Source organism: Myripristis murdjan, chromosome 21 (assembly GCF_902150065.1).
Source record: "Myripristis murdjan chromosome 21, fMyrMur1.1, whole genome shotgun sequence".
NCBI classification, from domain to species: Eukaryota; Metazoa; Chordata; class Actinopteri; order Holocentriformes; family Holocentridae; genus Myripristis; species Myripristis murdjan.
In genome coordinates, this window is record NC_044000.1 from 32,518,794 (window position 1) to 32,534,641 (window position 15,848).

General features: G+C 42.4%; 1 protein-coding gene across 4 annotated transcripts; it reads left to right on the forward strand.

The window, feature by feature from the left end:
* The first annotated feature begins 22 nt into the window (after positions 1-22).
* Positions 23-15,705, forward strand: cpap (centrosome assembly and centriole elongation protein). Of its 4 annotated transcripts, none has more exons than XM_030081647.1 (19): positions 23-160; positions 2,167-2,580; positions 4,087-4,213; positions 4,619-4,825; positions 4,965-5,112; positions 6,012-6,105; positions 6,862-7,623; positions 8,327-9,179; positions 9,707-9,839; positions 9,965-10,130; positions 10,254-10,385; positions 11,117-11,254; positions 11,425-11,500; positions 11,727-11,887; positions 12,155-12,238; positions 12,935-13,075; positions 13,454-13,538; positions 14,280-14,400; positions 15,209-15,705. In XM_030081647.1, exons 2-19 carry the CDS (start codon positions 2,206-2,208, stop codon positions 15,411-15,413), a joined length of 4,008 nt encoding a protein of 1,335 aa, XP_029937507.1. In that variant the 5' UTR covers positions 23-160; positions 2,167-2,205; the 3' UTR covers positions 15,414-15,705. The 4 variants fall into 4 exon arrangements, with proteins under 4 accessions (XP_029937507.1, XP_029937509.1, XP_029937510.1 ...); XM_030081649.1 differs by having other exon boundaries at positions 11,730-11,887; XM_030081650.1 differs by having other exon boundaries at positions 6,868-7,623.
* The last annotated feature ends 143 nt before the right edge of the window (positions 15,706-15,848 follow it).

The following is a 15,848-nucleotide window of genomic DNA, read 5'->3' on the forward strand; positions in this document are numbered from 1 at the left end:
TTTCCCATGATGCAGCGGTGCTTTTTGTGGTCGTTTCTTCCTCTCGCGGGCTTTGCTCTGATATGGCGGCAGGCTTCGAAACTCCGGCTCGGTTCTCCTGTTTTAAACTTTAAAAACTGGATATAACTCAAGGAAATTAAATGCGTCAACTCTGTCACAGGTAACGACTGCATTTTTACAGCTTGTAGTAACTTTAAAAGTCGCCGTTTTGGTCGAATTCATGTACAAAAGAACTTGTTAACGTTACAGTAGCTAACTTTATAACGTTACGGTCCGACCGGAGTACAAGCTTCTCAAAATAAGGGCGTTTTCCACATTATTTAAACTGTCATACATGCATTTAAATACGTTTAAAATGTGAATAAGTGGGTCATAACGTTACTTTTTAATTTGACGAACTGCTGTGGCTTTGTTTGTGGTTACTAACAACAAACAACAGTGGCTTTTAAACCCCGGTAACAGCGGCTCTGCTGGATATTAACACTTTAACATCATAATACGTGAAATTGCGGCCTATAAAACTTGATGTCTTCATTTCTGCTGTCTTTTTATATTACTTTTTTTTCTTTTTCCTTGTGTGTATTTTTTAAGAAAGCAACCGAAACTGCTGTCACCTGTTATTTATTTATTTATTTATTTATTTTAAAGATAGATAGATAGATATGCTTTATTCCAGACTCAAGGTCCATACAAAAAAAATTAAAAATAAAAATAAAACACACACAGAATAATAATAATAATAATAATAATAATAATAATAATAAAATAGTCTAATGACTCATTTTAAAGACATTTATACCAGTGCCCCCAGAAGTTAGATGTGCAGCGTGTGTCACTGAACATAATATATATTTAAAAATATAAATGATAAATCTATTATAAATCAAAGGAATCTCCCTTATTCACATTTCACATCAAGCCCTGTTTTTTTCTGTTTATACCTTCACACTTCAGCCATATAAATCTGTTATAAATAAGTCCAAGGAAATGCCAAATATGGTAACAAGTCTTGAATGTAGTATACAAATATAGTGTAGGTGAAGACACTGCAATTGTAAAAGCCCTATTTGTAGGCCGCTGTTATGCATTAAGAGAGACTGCACATCAAATGACACTTCTTATATCATTTGATGTGCAGGGTGTTTGTATGTGAATAAGCATCCTTTGTGTGCTTCAAGAAAAAGGGAAAAAAAAAAAACAAATAATCAAACAGTAAAACAAGAAAAAAAAGAAAGACCCAAACAAATACAAAAACTGAAACAACTGATACGACTTACTCTTAAAAAATCTTAAATGTCAGGAGAGAGACCTGGCTGGCACCCCTTAGACCATAATCAAAAATAAATTTAAAAATTCCCTACTCAAACTGCCACAAGCTGAAATAGTTGCTCAAATAACTTATTAATTGCTTTACAGAAAATACATAACTATAATGTACATTATTGATTAATCATTTTTAATTATTTATCAAGTGAAAATGCCAGTCATTTGCTGGTTATGGCTTCACCAGTGATGAGAATCTGGTGTTTCTCATTTTCATTGAAATCACTGCAAACTTAACTTCTGCACACACCTGAGTCGCCTTTCTGCAGGTGTTGAAACAAAAAAACAAAACAAAACAAAAAAAAATGACAAAATTGAGAAAGGAGGTCTTCTGCACACAGATTTATATTCTGGAACTTTCCAGTTTTATTCCCAAAAGAACTGCGGCACTTCTGTCACACCTTTGTTAGGTATTCATAAATAAGACTGGCACAGTGATGTATAAAACATGGCACACACAACCAATTCAAAAAAGAAAAAAAAAAAAAAACCCCGATATGACAATATGACATCATTTACCACATAAATGATCAACTGTTTTAACATCAACACTTGAATGAAAGCAGTAGGTTTAGTCATTCGTTTTAACATTTTGTAGATAAAATTATTAATTGATAATATATTGTTAGTTGCAGGCTAGCGTGTGACTATCCAGCGTCAAACAAACCTAATCTGAATCACATGAGCTGATGTAGGTAATTAAGTAATTTAACCTTATATCCGTGTAAACGAGCTGCTAAAATTAGGTTTCCGAGATCTGGACATCTTCTATAAATACTTTACAAGGTGATTACTGGTGTCTGACCCTTAACCTGTCACTATAATCTGTCCACCTAATCCCAGATTAGCTGGGTAGCCTTGTGGGGCTGAGACGCCGTGGTCATGTCATCTCCAGGCGGGCTGCAGTTCTCCCAGCTGGACTTCCTGGCCCGCTGGATGCCGAGCAGCTCCAGAGCCGGGGTGATCCTCAACCCTTCCCCTGACCTGGCCGGCTCCCTGCGGCGCGTCTCGACCGCGAGCTCGCCTCCCCGAGACCCGGACGACTCCTTCAGCTCGGACTTCGCCCCCCTGCCCGCCTCCCCCAGCAGCAGCTGCCTCAGTTTGGATGGAGCAGGAGGAGGTGGAGGAGGAGGAGGAGGCAGGACTGTGAGCACGCCGTACTCTGCAGCTCAGAGACGCTCAGCCGGTCACCTGGACGGTTTGGAGTCGATGGAAAGCACATCCCAGGATCTGAGCCTGATCATGAAGCTGGAACAGGTAACGGATTCATGATTTAAACATTTTTCAACTTGGGACCTTTTTTTGTTTTCGTTTCAAAATCTACTGTCACACCTCAGTGGGGCTGGGCAATATGGACAAAATCAAATATCACAATTTTGATCAAATACCTCAATATTGATATTGTGACAGTATTGTGGGGATGACTTTCACTAAATATTTACACATGATATTTTTTGATAAATAATCATCAATAATGCCTATTTAATAATTAATTGGGTAAAAGCAAATAATAGACTGCCTAGAAGTAGGGCTGGGTGATATGGACAAAATGAAATATCATGATATTTTTGATCCAATGCCTTGATATCGATGTTGAAGGCACAACTATACCTTTCACAAGATATATAAACAATGAATTTTTTGATAAAGTTAGATTTTAGCTGAATTTTTACCAATGAGATTTTTGATAAATAGACATAAAATGAAATTGTAGTTCACACAAGAAAGGCCATTTTACTGACATTCTTCATTAGATATTTCTCGTTTGCTCTCTGATGCCAACAGGTAGCAATGAAATTCATATCAGTTCAAAAGAAAACCTCATTATTTTAAAGATGATGCGCTATACAACACTCAACACGTAGTGCTTACTATGTGTTTGGTGTTGTATAGTGCAAACTTTTGACTCTTTTCAGTGTTTTTTCTCCCGGGAATGGCAAAAATACATAGAAAAAGAGAGAAAAGACTCCTCATTATCTGTAATTACTGGTTGAAAGTCCATTATCAGAACTATAACATAATTCAATTTTCTCATTAATTGGAGGATAATATAATAATGTTTAACGCTGCCAGAATAAATGTTTTGATTTTTTTAAAATGATATTAAGCGAGACAATCAGGCAGCTCTTATTGTTTATGAAGCTCCTAAATGCGTGTATTTTTTCTAAAAGGGATCAAAAAAGGACCAGGTTGTTATTGATTAATTTTCTGTGAGGTGACAACTGGTGTTTTGTGAGAAGACTGGGATACTGGAGTACATTAAAACATATATGTCTTACCATGTCAAGCCTAACAATAGCATGCTTGTGCTGCATGTTAATCTGATGTTGTGCCAAGTTTTTGAGCTGAGGAAAGAGTGCCAAGTGCTGTGTTGTGACAGATGAGCAGGATCAGTGAATACTTCTCCAGCAGTACAGCTTTACTGGCTGTGTGGCAGCCCCACAGTCAGAGTAAAGAAACAGGAATGTGATTAATTATGTTCAGTTATGTTATTGGGATTTCTGGGTTGATTACAACACTGCTTCTGGTTTTCCCAGTACCTCTTTCAGACGTCGCACACACACATGCACACCCCCATAAACAAATATACACAGTCTCTCCTCCTTACCGCTCTTATTTTTTCCCCACGTGCTATTTGTGGTCAGGTGTCAATCAGTGGTGTGCATGCAAAGCAATTAGTCTATTAACATGTTACTCTGACAGTGTGTGCGACTTGCCTCTTTGTGTGTGTGTGTGTGTGTGTGTGTGTGTGTGTGTGTTCAGTTGAAGCAGTGGCAGCAGCACATGCAGGAGCAGCTTAAGGCCCATCAGCTGGAGGAGCTGCTTCAGCTCCAGGAGGAGCAGCAGAGGCTGCTGGGAATGATGAACCCGTCCCCACAATGCAGAAGAGGTAAGAGGTTAGTTGACGTAGTTAGTGTAAAAACAATAAAAATTTAGAATAAAATAATAAATTGTGAGAATTTTGAAAAATACCAAGATTTAGTGAAACGCTTTACAGAGTGAATTATCAGTATTGCGGTTTATTAATGGTGACGACTTTCTTAGCGTCAGAAGCAGAACATTATAAAAGTCAAATTTGAGAATCAAGGGATTTTGATTATATGTTGTGAAATTTTTAGTTCCCCCGCATGATTTACAAAATGGTTTGATGCCGTGTAAAATCTGGGTCGATCGTAGTAAATGGACCAAACATTCAAAATTACTGGTTTGCTCTGTTAGTCCTTAAAGGTTGTTTATTCCCCATTTAGCCCAGCACTATTCAGACAGATTGAGTAGCCTGTAATGTATCTTACAGATTACACAGAGAGATCAGGGCTGTCAGGAACAGAGTGGGCAGAGCACACTCTTCAGGAGGCGTGTCCTTACCCAGAGGGCCCACACAGCCCCACCACAAAGACCTGTGGAGTCCCTCAGGGCTCGTCCTGCGGCCCCCGACAGGAGCCGAGGTCCCCGCAGGCAAGGAGGCTGCTGGAGCTGCACAGAGATGAAAACCAGGCAGAGGGTGAGACTGTGGCTTTTTCTGCCTTATTTGACAGCAGACGTCCTCTCTGAGTTCTTCATCGATCACTGATGTGTTTGTTTTGTTTGCACTTTAGCCAGCAGGACTCACTCCCATAACATAAACCTCTGTTTTACTGCTGCAGGCATGTGGAACATCAGAGAAGACTGCCAGGATCAAAGTGACGATGACAGCCATCATGAGGAGCATGATGCCACATTATTGTCCCAGAATGGTTTGACTGTGAATGAAGATGTCAGCAGAGAAGAAGATAAAGACTTACAGGACAGGTAAATACACACCTGCACTGTGATAATAATTCTGTAAGATGGAACTCAGTTGATCCATGTGGGGAAATCAGGTTGCTGGCAGAGAAAAAGTGATAGGATTCAGCTGGGAAAAAGAAAATCAGAGTGTAAGTACACAAAAAGAATATAAAATTAGTAATATGAACAGCCTAATAAGAGCAGCAATAAACAGTATCAGCAATTATAAGGATAAACGCCAAAATGCCTGAGACAATTTAAATGTATGTGTAAGATAAGGAGAGTCTATGTATTACTTATATATGTGGATTTACAGTTGTTATCAACAGTCTTGATTGCTTAGTTAACGACTGATTATCAAAATGTACACTACATATATAGAATTTGGAAAAGTGAGGAAATGGATGTAATAATAATACTTGATTTATAGACTTTGCTAATCCGCTGTTGCAACACGCTTCCCAAGGCGCAAGAATAAAACAGTAAAGTAAGGAAAACAGATTTAGGCAAATGATCAGAAACAGAACAAAGTATTTAGAAATTGTGATAATGAAAATAGACATTTCAACAATAAATGAGGCTAAAATCAAACCACGAGCGCAGGCTTTGTGATAAAAGTGTATTTTAAGAGGAGATTTAAAAGTTAACCCTGACATAGCTAGCCTGATGTAGGTGTATATATAAATACAAGGATAGTGTAGTAAATATTAAGAGCATCATTGATTCATGGCTATTCTGTATGAGAATATACAGCATATCTCACAGCGTTGACAAACTGACGAGGAGAGGTGAAGTGTATTAATCCAGGAGGTTAAAACTGGACTATTAAAGAACATTATTGAGCCAAAAATTAAACAAATACAGTTATATGTGTGTGTGTGTGTGTGTTATGTGTGTTATGTGTGCTTTGTGTGTGTCTCCAGGCCCATCAAGCCAGGCATTGGGGGTCATACGCAGACGTTTGAGGAGCTGCTGGAGGAGCAGCTGAGGCTGGAGGAGCAGAGGCAGCAGCAGCAGGTGAAGAAAAAAAAAACAGTGCAATCTAAAGATCATCAGCTTGTGCAGCCATTATACAACTCAAGAGCTGATATCCCTTAAAATCTTCAAGAGGAGATGAACTAGTACAGTAACCAGTGTGCACATACATCCAGAAACACACACACATTCATGCATACGCTCACCAACAGAAATATTTGTAGTCCTTTTCTTTCCTTTTTTAAATAAATTTTCTCCAGTTTTATCTTTTCACTTGAGCAGCAGTATTACTCTGAGTAATTTGTGTGTTATCCCTTTCTTCCTATTTATGTTTGTATTTTGTTGCCTTTATTTCTTAGGCCTTAGGAAGCAGGTAGTTGTATTTTATGTGTGTTCCCAAGCAGTTTTAGGGTTACGGTTAGGTCTTTGACCAATTATCTCAATATTGATACTGTGAGGATTCTGAAGGCATTGCTACTGGTGCTTTCATAACATATTTACATGAGAGATTTTTATTAAACAGTCGTTAGTAATGTGAAAATGATAACCAACCAACATCCCAGACAGTATCTCATCTCATGTAAAGACATCAGTTTAATTTTTACATACCCAGCCCTGTTGAGCAATAGTATTAATACATCATTCATAACAGTGTAATCAAAACCAGCAACATACTGTCCTCATTCACCAAAGTTGAAATTTTATGTTGAAGAGATGTAATTGCACCTAAAAATGTCTTCAAGAAATTCATCTAGGTCCTTATATGTGATTCAAATGTAAATGTTCCTCTGTGCCTTCCAACAGAACAAAGATGTAGCTGAAGCGTTGAAAGCACCTCCAAAGAGAGCCTTCCTGAAGCGAGGTGAGGGCCTTTCCAGATTCACCAACAATCGCAAAGCCTTCTTACCGAAAAAGGAAGAGAAGAAGGAACCCAAGCCACTCCAGGCCCGGGGAATCTCCCGCAGCAACTCAGAGCCTGCAAATATCCAGAGAAGCAGCACAAACAGCGGCCAGCGGCTTGCAGTCCAGCGTAAAACTGCCGTTCTCAACAAGGAAAACCGTCGGAGAGGCTCTTATTCGCCGCCTCAGGACATCAGAGCCGACAGCAAGGCAGCGAGGCCGAAGGTTCTGGGTAGCCACCAAAGACAGAACACAGAGGGAACTGAGTCTGGTCGGATCAAACCGGTGAAGCTGCTCAATCTGAGGCAGCAGGTGATGGCACAGAGCAGGACGAGGCTGGGTCAGGTGGCACAGACCACCAAGAAACCCGGAGCTCATCACGTGATCAAACAGGCCAGCCAGGCTGAGAGCGCCACCGCCACGGAGCACAGGTGTGACTCAAGACTGGATTCAGCAGAAGGAAAAACAGGGTCAGAAGAGGGAGGAGGAGGCGGAGGAGAAGTAGCTCCAGAACATTCCTTTGAGTTGTCGTTCCAGGAGAAGCTCCAGCGCTGGGACTGCGACCGGCAGATGGAGAGCATGGAGCTGGGAGAGTTTGAGCTGCTGGAGCAGGCGGCGGAGGAGCTGTCCTTCTCCTCCAACTCCTCCTTTGTCATGAAGGTGCCTCGCTCAAACTGAATGTTGATTACTTTGCTTGACTGTCCTGTCTGCAAACTTAGAGATATTCTGATTCTCTGATTTGTAGTGTAGTCCTGCTCTTTTTTTTTTTTTTTTGTAAATTTCAGGTTCAAGGGAAATTTCCAGTTTATTTTTCTTTTGAATAGCTCAATGAATCATCTAATTTTCTGGATCATTGATTTATTTTAGAGAGTTACAAAAAGCTTCTCAAATAGTGCACTTTTATCCTCTTTTTATCCTCTCAAACATGTTTTGTCCTGTGTTATGGTCAGAAAACTGCGTCTCCTTACTGTAACGCAGCCTTTAACTAGGAGAAGACATCACTTATGGTATATCACGATATTACAATATCGTAAATCCCAGAAGATATCTAGTTTCATATCACAGTATCCATAAGATATCGATGTATTGCCCGTCCTATACTACAGTAGCCACTGACTTTGCAGACTTGATGTTTGTAAACCACATTATGCAAGTGTGTTTCCTCAGTTGCAAGATTAGGATTCCAGAAAACGAGTTTCATGCAGGTTAGACCAACATAAGTTGACCGATAAAACTTTATGCAACCTGACATTGCTTTGTAATGCTGCTCTGATCACAGTGTTGGTTGGGTGAGTTTGCTTTCTCTTGTATCTCTCATTGGTTGCTTGTGTTTTGAAAAGTGTGCCTTTCTGTCTGCTCTCAGGTTCTTCAGATGGACCAGCAGCACCGGCAGCTGTGGGCGGCTCAGGGGCTCCATCAGCGCCGGCTCTCATCCACACCCATCAAATCCCCCAATACCTTTCCTCCCACAGCGGCTCAGAGGAGCGGCGGCGGCGGTGGCGACGGCGGTGGTGTGACGTGTAAGAGCAGCTCCTCAGACTCAGATTTGTTGGCGGTGAAGGACGATAAGAACAAAGTTAGTGATAAAGGCCAGGAGGAAGACGATGGAAGTGAGATCTCTGAAGTCTGCTCCAGCACTGGCTCCGAATTCGGAGACCAGGAACTGGTGGCTGAGCAGCCAGCATTTCCCAGCACGCTCTGCTTCCCCGCACAGTCTAACCCACCGTACGACAAGCGGTCGTACCAGGACGGGGACGACTGTGGGGAGGCGGCTTCAGACGTGACGGGGAGGGACGACGGCAGCGAGAGCGACGGCGTCCTGAGCAACACCGAGGACTCCACTCTGATCGAGGAGAGAGGCGGCCAGCGGGGTCGACTGCTGTTCGACGACAACGACACATGGAACGACATGGAGGACGCCACCGGCGGCCTGGCCAATCACAGCACAGGAGCCAGCCCTGTTTCCAAGGTGACAGCCAGTGTGTTCTCTCCACCTGAAAGGGCGCTAACAAGGAAGGTAGCGGCGAGCAAAGGGGTGGAGCTTGATAAGGTCTGTGCAGCCAATCAGCAGCCAGAAGCCACTCCGACCACCTCCCAGCTCTTGGTGAGGCTGTTTCCTTCACTGAAGCCAAATACCCAGAATGCACCTGCACCTCCTCCTGCTCCTGCACCTCCTCCTGCCGCTCCTGAGCCCAGAAGGACCGAGGAGGCGCCAGGTGAGATGAACAAGAAGTGTAATCATGATCCTGTTTCAGTGATGTTGTTTTTACCTCCTCATTCTCCACCTCTTGCAAATAAATTATGTTTTGTCATGGAGCTCATCATCAATTTAAAAAGAAATCAACGCACACTGATGTCGAGTTACCATGTGGTCAAATTCTCCTAAATTGGTCTAAAATTTCAAGAGCACATTCATTCATCCAATATTTTTTCCCTGTTCATGTGAAATTACTCATCTGATGGAGTTAGATGCATTTGTTACCAATACAGGTTACAGGATTTGAGCCCTGGTGCCATAGGAACATATTTTCATGACAAAAGCAAAGGTTTGACATTGTGAAGAGAGAAACCTGGTTACAGATCAGCAGTGGGAATCTGTCTTCATTGTGATTTCATTTTTTGTGATTTCATTTTCTTTAAAAAACAACAACAAAAAAACAGGTAGACAGCAATAATGCTTTGTATGATTTTTGATTTCCTCTGTGTGTGTGTGTGTGTGTGTGTGTGTGCGCGCACGCATCAGGCCAGCAGGTGCAGTCCAGGCAGCTGAGGGAGAGGCTGGTCGAGCTGGAGATCGAGATCGAGCGTTTCAAGAAGGAGAACGCTGCCCTGACCAAACTGAGGCAGGAGAACGAGAGGAACCAGGAGAACCTCAGGTTGGTGTTTTCCTCTCATCTCTTTCCTTTTTTTTTTTTGCCTCTTTGGCTCATTTCTGATAGAGTCCAGATTTCCTGCCCTTTGCCTCTGTGATGTGTCACATCTCATCTTTGTTTCTGTGCAGGAGGGAGCGCGTGGAGTTTGAGAGGATGAAGGAGGAGGAGCTGGCCCGGCTGGAGGAGCACAAGAAGGAGGAGAGCAGGAAGCTGCAGAAGGAGCGCAAAGTGTTCGAGAAGCACGCCTCGGCCGCCAGAGCCATGCCCGACAAGAAGGAGCGAGAGGAGATTCAGGTGACACACACACACACATACACACACACACACACACACAGAACTGTATTGACTGAACTGTGTGGAAGCACAGAAATGACAGGATGTGAATTGTAAAAAAATGGGTGTCGCTCCCCTTTAAAGGCTCTCCGGCAGCAGCTGAGCTCCCTGCAGGAGGAGCTGAGGAGGCGCGAGGCTCGCTGGTCCTCCACACACGGTCGCCTACGGCAACAGATCAACACGCTGAGCCAGGAGAACAGCGCCCTGCGGGACGAGGTGCACCCCCGACCTTTGACCCCAACACATTAAATTGATGAGGGGAAAAAAAATCATCAGGAAATGTTTCTTTTATGTTGGCGCTGCACAGTGGCAGTTCATGATTATTTAGTTTTTATTTGACTTTCACTTTTTGTATTTACATCAATAATTTGAATATTTCACAGCCTCCTTTTTAAATGAAAGGTTTCCACATCGTGTTCTACATCTACATTTATATTTATTTATTTATTCATTCATTTTCTCAAGCTACACAGCTGAGCACAGACCCTGATTTTCTCATTTTTCTACATATGATGTTCTTTGCATGTTCTGGACTTTAAACTGTCTGTGTCATGTGATTATATTCCCCTATTTGCTGTTTCATTTATATTCTGTTGTTCTTTGTTAACAGCTGCAACACACATTTATTTATTAGTTTCATCTAATTTTATCTTATTTCTCAGAACTGAAATGCTGACATGATTGCACACGATTAATTGTGCAGCTTTACAAGATCATTCAGGTTTAAATTATTGCCTTTTATAGTTAAATTTTATTCTGTTACCAAAGTTAACCCTTTCTTTCTTCACATTATAATCCTATATGAATTGGTTTTATATTTTTGACCTCATGTTGTGTTCTGTCTTATAACCCCACTCTGCCTCCTTCCATTTTCTGCTCTTTTAAGTTCTCACTCATGAATTTGTCCAAAATTCATTATTATTGTTGGCTTTGACTTTAATTTGTAGGTCAGTACATTAGAAAAGCTGCGTCTCAGTTCCTGGAAGAAAATGCAGACCGACTCGGAGAGGGACAAAGAGAAGAAAGAAGGGCCCAAAATGTTTGACAGTGGAGTGTCGGCCACGACCAAAGGAGTTAAATTTGCTGTGAGTTTGTTTAAATCGTAACTAATCAGTTTTGTGCTTGTATTAATCAGTTTTTCAGCAGTGAATGAGCTTTTCCAGATATTTGTAGGAATTATGCATATTTCTGTAAATCAGTTTGTTTCTTTGCCACATTTTTATTTTATTTTATTTTGTGATGTCTGTGTTTGTAGAGTCCCCTGGACTCGGGCAGCAGCAGCACTGCGGCCACTAGAGGGAGCTCTAAGGAGAGCAACATGGGAGCTGCAGGTACAATCTATCCAAACTTCATTTTCCACAGTTTGGGGGTCAAATCTTGCAGAATTGGGTCTGCAAAATATCACTATGAAAACCAGACTAATATAATGTATGTATGTAATTGTACTCCCCATATCTGGCAAAGTAATAAAACTTTAATTATGTAACATGTCAAAAAGCAGTTTGTAAAGTTTTTTACAGCAGGGTTAAGAAAAAAGTGTTTCCTGTTGTTTCACAGCAGGGATGAAAAGCAGCCTGAGGAAGCCCACAGGACCAAGACCAGCTTCATCGTCGTCCTCCTCCTCCTCTTCCCCCCCGAGCCCTGGCAGGAGGACTGAGGAGAGGCCAGCCTCCGCCGGCAGGAGCCAGACGAACTCACACAGCAACACAACTTCTCCTGTAAGAGTCTGTCCTCAGACTTCACAGATCAGAAACCGAGTCCTTACAGCAGCAGAGACAGAAAACAAATTAAAACAGATTAAATGTGTGGTCAAATTATTATGAATGAAATGTATAATAGAATAATAGAAGTTTTCAGGTCCGTCTCCAGACGCTGTCAGAATGCCAGGTTTCATCCTTCTTCATCCTGTTGTGTATGAAAGTAGTGTTTTCTTTCACTTAATATCTTTGACAATGTACTTTTTTTTTTTTTTTTTTTTGATGCAGAGAAGCAGCCCCTTCCAGACAGAACCGGAGTCAAGTGAGCCCACCGAGTCCGATCAGGAGGTCGTCACCCACCCCGACGGGAAGGTGAGCAGTGAGGTGAAAATGGGATGGACCATCAGATCTCCATAACATGTTACGCTGAAGCTGAACTGCACCATGGACAGTTTCTGGCCATGAACATGTTCGTCAAGTCAAAGTTTTCTGTCCCACTAAACCCATTAATAACCACTAAATTCATTATGTCAGAAAATGCTTCAGATTGCTTTCTGTTAAAGGCAGAAAATTCTGCGAGAACTCTCAAGATTTATGCTCAGCCCAGCTGGACTTGTGTTTGGAAGGAAAGTTAAAATTTCCAGCACAGACAAGAAAGGGTTGAAAAAGTATATACCTGACCAATGTGGCATTGAAGGAACACTCAGTATTGGGCAAAATCCCCTTTTTCTGACTCCCCCAGACTGACAAAAGATGTTGGATACTATTTTCACCTCTTGATGTCCAGCTCAGTGTATTTCAAATCCACATGATCCACTGGGTAAATCAGACGGCTTCAGAGTCGCTCTGATGTTTATTTTTTTGACTTTGACAGAGCCAGGCTAACGACTCCCATAGACTTCAACTCTTTATGCTAAGCTAACAGGAAATGCTGGACTTGGAGAGATGCTCAGAGTTTGATGGCTTCAGTTTGTCCTCCATATCTGCTGTGGTCGGTCATCAGCTGGTGTGTGACTCCCAGCAGAGCGGCCTGACTGTGATCTGGTGTGTGTGTGTGTGTGTGTGCAGGTGGAGACGGCGCTGCCCGGCGGCGGGCGCCTCATCGTCTTCCCAAACGGGACGAGGAAGGAGGTTTCAGCAGACGGACTGACGGCCAAGGTCACCTTCTTCAACGGAGACACCAAGCAGGTCATGGCCGACCAGAGAGTGGTGAGCACCGGGAACCACCAGTCTGCTCTGTGAGGGCGGGTCATCACCGCCTTGCTCAAGGGCACTACACACAATTTTTCAGCCACCTATCCCATGCATTTTTTTTTCACTCACTTCTCTTCACCATGCAGCTGCTGCTCAGACCCTTAAAACAACATACGGGGAAAGAAAGTTCAATCTGCCTTTGCCAACTGACTGACAACAAAATCTTAAAAAATTATGTTGAACTGTTTAATGGACAGCACACAAAGGCTGGATGACTGATTTTTAAATTTTAAAGTTTTAAATTCCCAGTTAAGATTTGGTCTTGTGGCCCTGCACCAGTGTGTCTCCATGTGATTTTAATACAGTTCCCCTGACTCTGCTCCTGTCTGCCAGATCTACTTCTACGCCGAGGCCCAGACGACACACACCACCTACCCCGACGGCATGGAGGTCCTGCACTTCCCCAACAACCAGACCGGTGAGCCTCACCACACGTCACTGTTCAGGCTGTACTGGAGCCAAACTGGGCTGGAAAACACTGGAACACCTGGGCTGTGGTTCCTCTGGCAGGGAACTTTGGTTTGGAGGGTTCAAGACCAGAGAAGGGACTAGAAACTGGATAAACTGGAGTGGAGTTTGACATTCTGCATAGTATTGGAGTTTACAGGATGGCGCTGAAGGCAACACGTAGGCTTTTTTAGGCGGTAAACGTAAGAAGATATTCCTTTATTAGTCCCACGGTGGGGAAATTTCACGCATTACAGCAGCAAAGTGGATAGCAAGATATGAAGCATAATTTACATTATAAACAGTATAAACAGATAATAAATAGCAAGCAGTAACCTAGAGGACACACAAAAATCTGGCCTGCAGGTTTTCCAGCAGATGGAGGAATCTGCTGCTGGTAGATGAAGTAAATTTAGTTAACTAGACATTTTTTTTGTCCCAAAAAATCAATGTAAATGGACATGAAGACAAAGTGGTGAGTCCAGTTTGGAGGCGATGAGACACTCAGTTCATTTCTGTGGACGTGCATGCTAGCTGAGGATGTTTTTATCAGGGAAACATTGAAGTAAACAAAAGTCAAACAAAAAAGAAATTGGTGTCAGTAAAATTTACTACCTGAGACTGTATTTGTATGTCAGCACAAACAGCCATCATGTCGCGAGGCAGACGTTACAGCTGACTTTTTTTTTTTTTTTTTTTTTGTTCTTTCCAGAAAAACATTTCCCAGACGGCCGTAAGGAGATTGTGTTCCCGGACCAGACAGTGAAGAACCTGTATCCTGACGGCCGGGAGGAGAGCGTGCTGACAGACGGCACCATTATACAGGTCAACCCGTAAGTGTCTCTCTCTCACACACACACACACACACACTGATCAAGAGATCTGTATGAATCCTGACTGGAATCTGTCTGGCAGCAGACAGTTTGGTCTAATTAAATCAGACATCCATGATGGGAGGAGTAATATTTAATAACTTAAATTTTATGATGTCCCTTTTCTAAATCATCAGATGTCTGTGGTGGCCGAGGTTAAAATGTGAATATTCTTTGTTGACAAATAACTCATCGAGCTGACATACAGTACAGTAATTTTCATATGCAACATTCAACAAAGATAATTTATACATGTGTCCAGTCTGTCCTGTTGCTGTTGCCTGTTTTACTGGTAAAAAAGCAAAAAGGAAGTGGTCAATTTGCTTTTTCTATTTTACTGGCCCACAGAAGTAAATAGTTACACAGATCCAAATTTACAAGCAATATTTTTGATAACCAGTTTTTGGTGATCAGATCTCTTGTAGCAGGAATTTCCCAGAACATCAAAGTGCAGCAGGCAGGTTTTCACTTTGTGGCAGAGAGACAGCGCTTTAAACTTTTTCAAGTCAGAAGAACAAATTCATGTTTCCCAACCCAGTGAATGTTTTTCTTTTTGTAACCAAAGACATAAGCGAGGGAAAATCAGATGAAATGTCCTCCTTTGAGGTCAGCTGACAGCACCCTGTGTCATTGAAGACGGTGTTGAAATCTGGATTTTCCCATCTGCATCCTCCAGAATGGACTTGGTCCAAACTGACAATCTGTAAAAAGAGGCTCGACTTTGAGAGGTTTCTGGAGTCTGGATGTGTGTTTCCTGTCTCCTCTGCAGGGACGGCACCAAGGAGATCCAGTTCAACACGGGACAAAAGGAGATCCACACCGCCGACTACAAGAGGAGGGAGTATCCGGACGGGACGGTGAAGACCGTTTACACCGACGGCCGGCAGGAGACGCACTACCCCACCGGGCGAGTCAGGGTCAAAGATAAAGAGGGAAACGTCGTTTTGGACAGCAGAGCGTCGCCGACAAACTGAGACCGGCTGAGGTCCTCACACTCGTTTCAGCAGAGCAGGAAACACTGAACACACACACACACACACACACGGCACTCTGCTGATCCCTGAGGGAGAAGTCGGTCAGTTCGTCTTGCTGCCTCTCCACTGGAAGGTCAAAGGTCACAATGAAAGAGCCTGACGTGGTCCTAAGCCTCTTAAATTGGATTTTAAGTTGAATTTATATTTTATATTTTTATTTTCTCCCCCCGACAGCTTCACATCATCTGCTGTTTGTAGAGAAACGTTTTAAATAAAATAACACATGAGGATATTTTAACACTAACCTGTGCTGGAAAACACCGTCAGGCTTCTGTTTCCACGGTGACGATTTTACCAAACCAAGTGTCGTCTGGGCAGCTGCTTCAGCTTTCATGCTGTGTTTTTGTGTGTGTGTGTGTGTGTGTGTGGTCTACT

What these genes read in the sequence shown, in the direction of transcription:
- cpap (XM_030081647.1), top strand. Translation starts at nt 2,206, where the DNA reads ATGTCATCTCCAGGCGGGCTGCAGTTCTCCCAGCTGGACTTCCTGGCC. An exon ending in GATAAAGACTTACAGGACAG is followed by an intron (nt 5,113 to 6,011) that starts GTAAATACACAC and finishes GTGTGTCTCCAG; the next exon opens with GCCCATCAAGCCAGGCATTG. An exon ending in TCACCCACCCCGACGGGAAG is followed by an intron (nt 12,239 to 12,934) that starts GTGAGCAGTGAG and finishes GTGTGTGTGCAG; the next exon opens with GTGGAGACGGCGCTGCCCGG.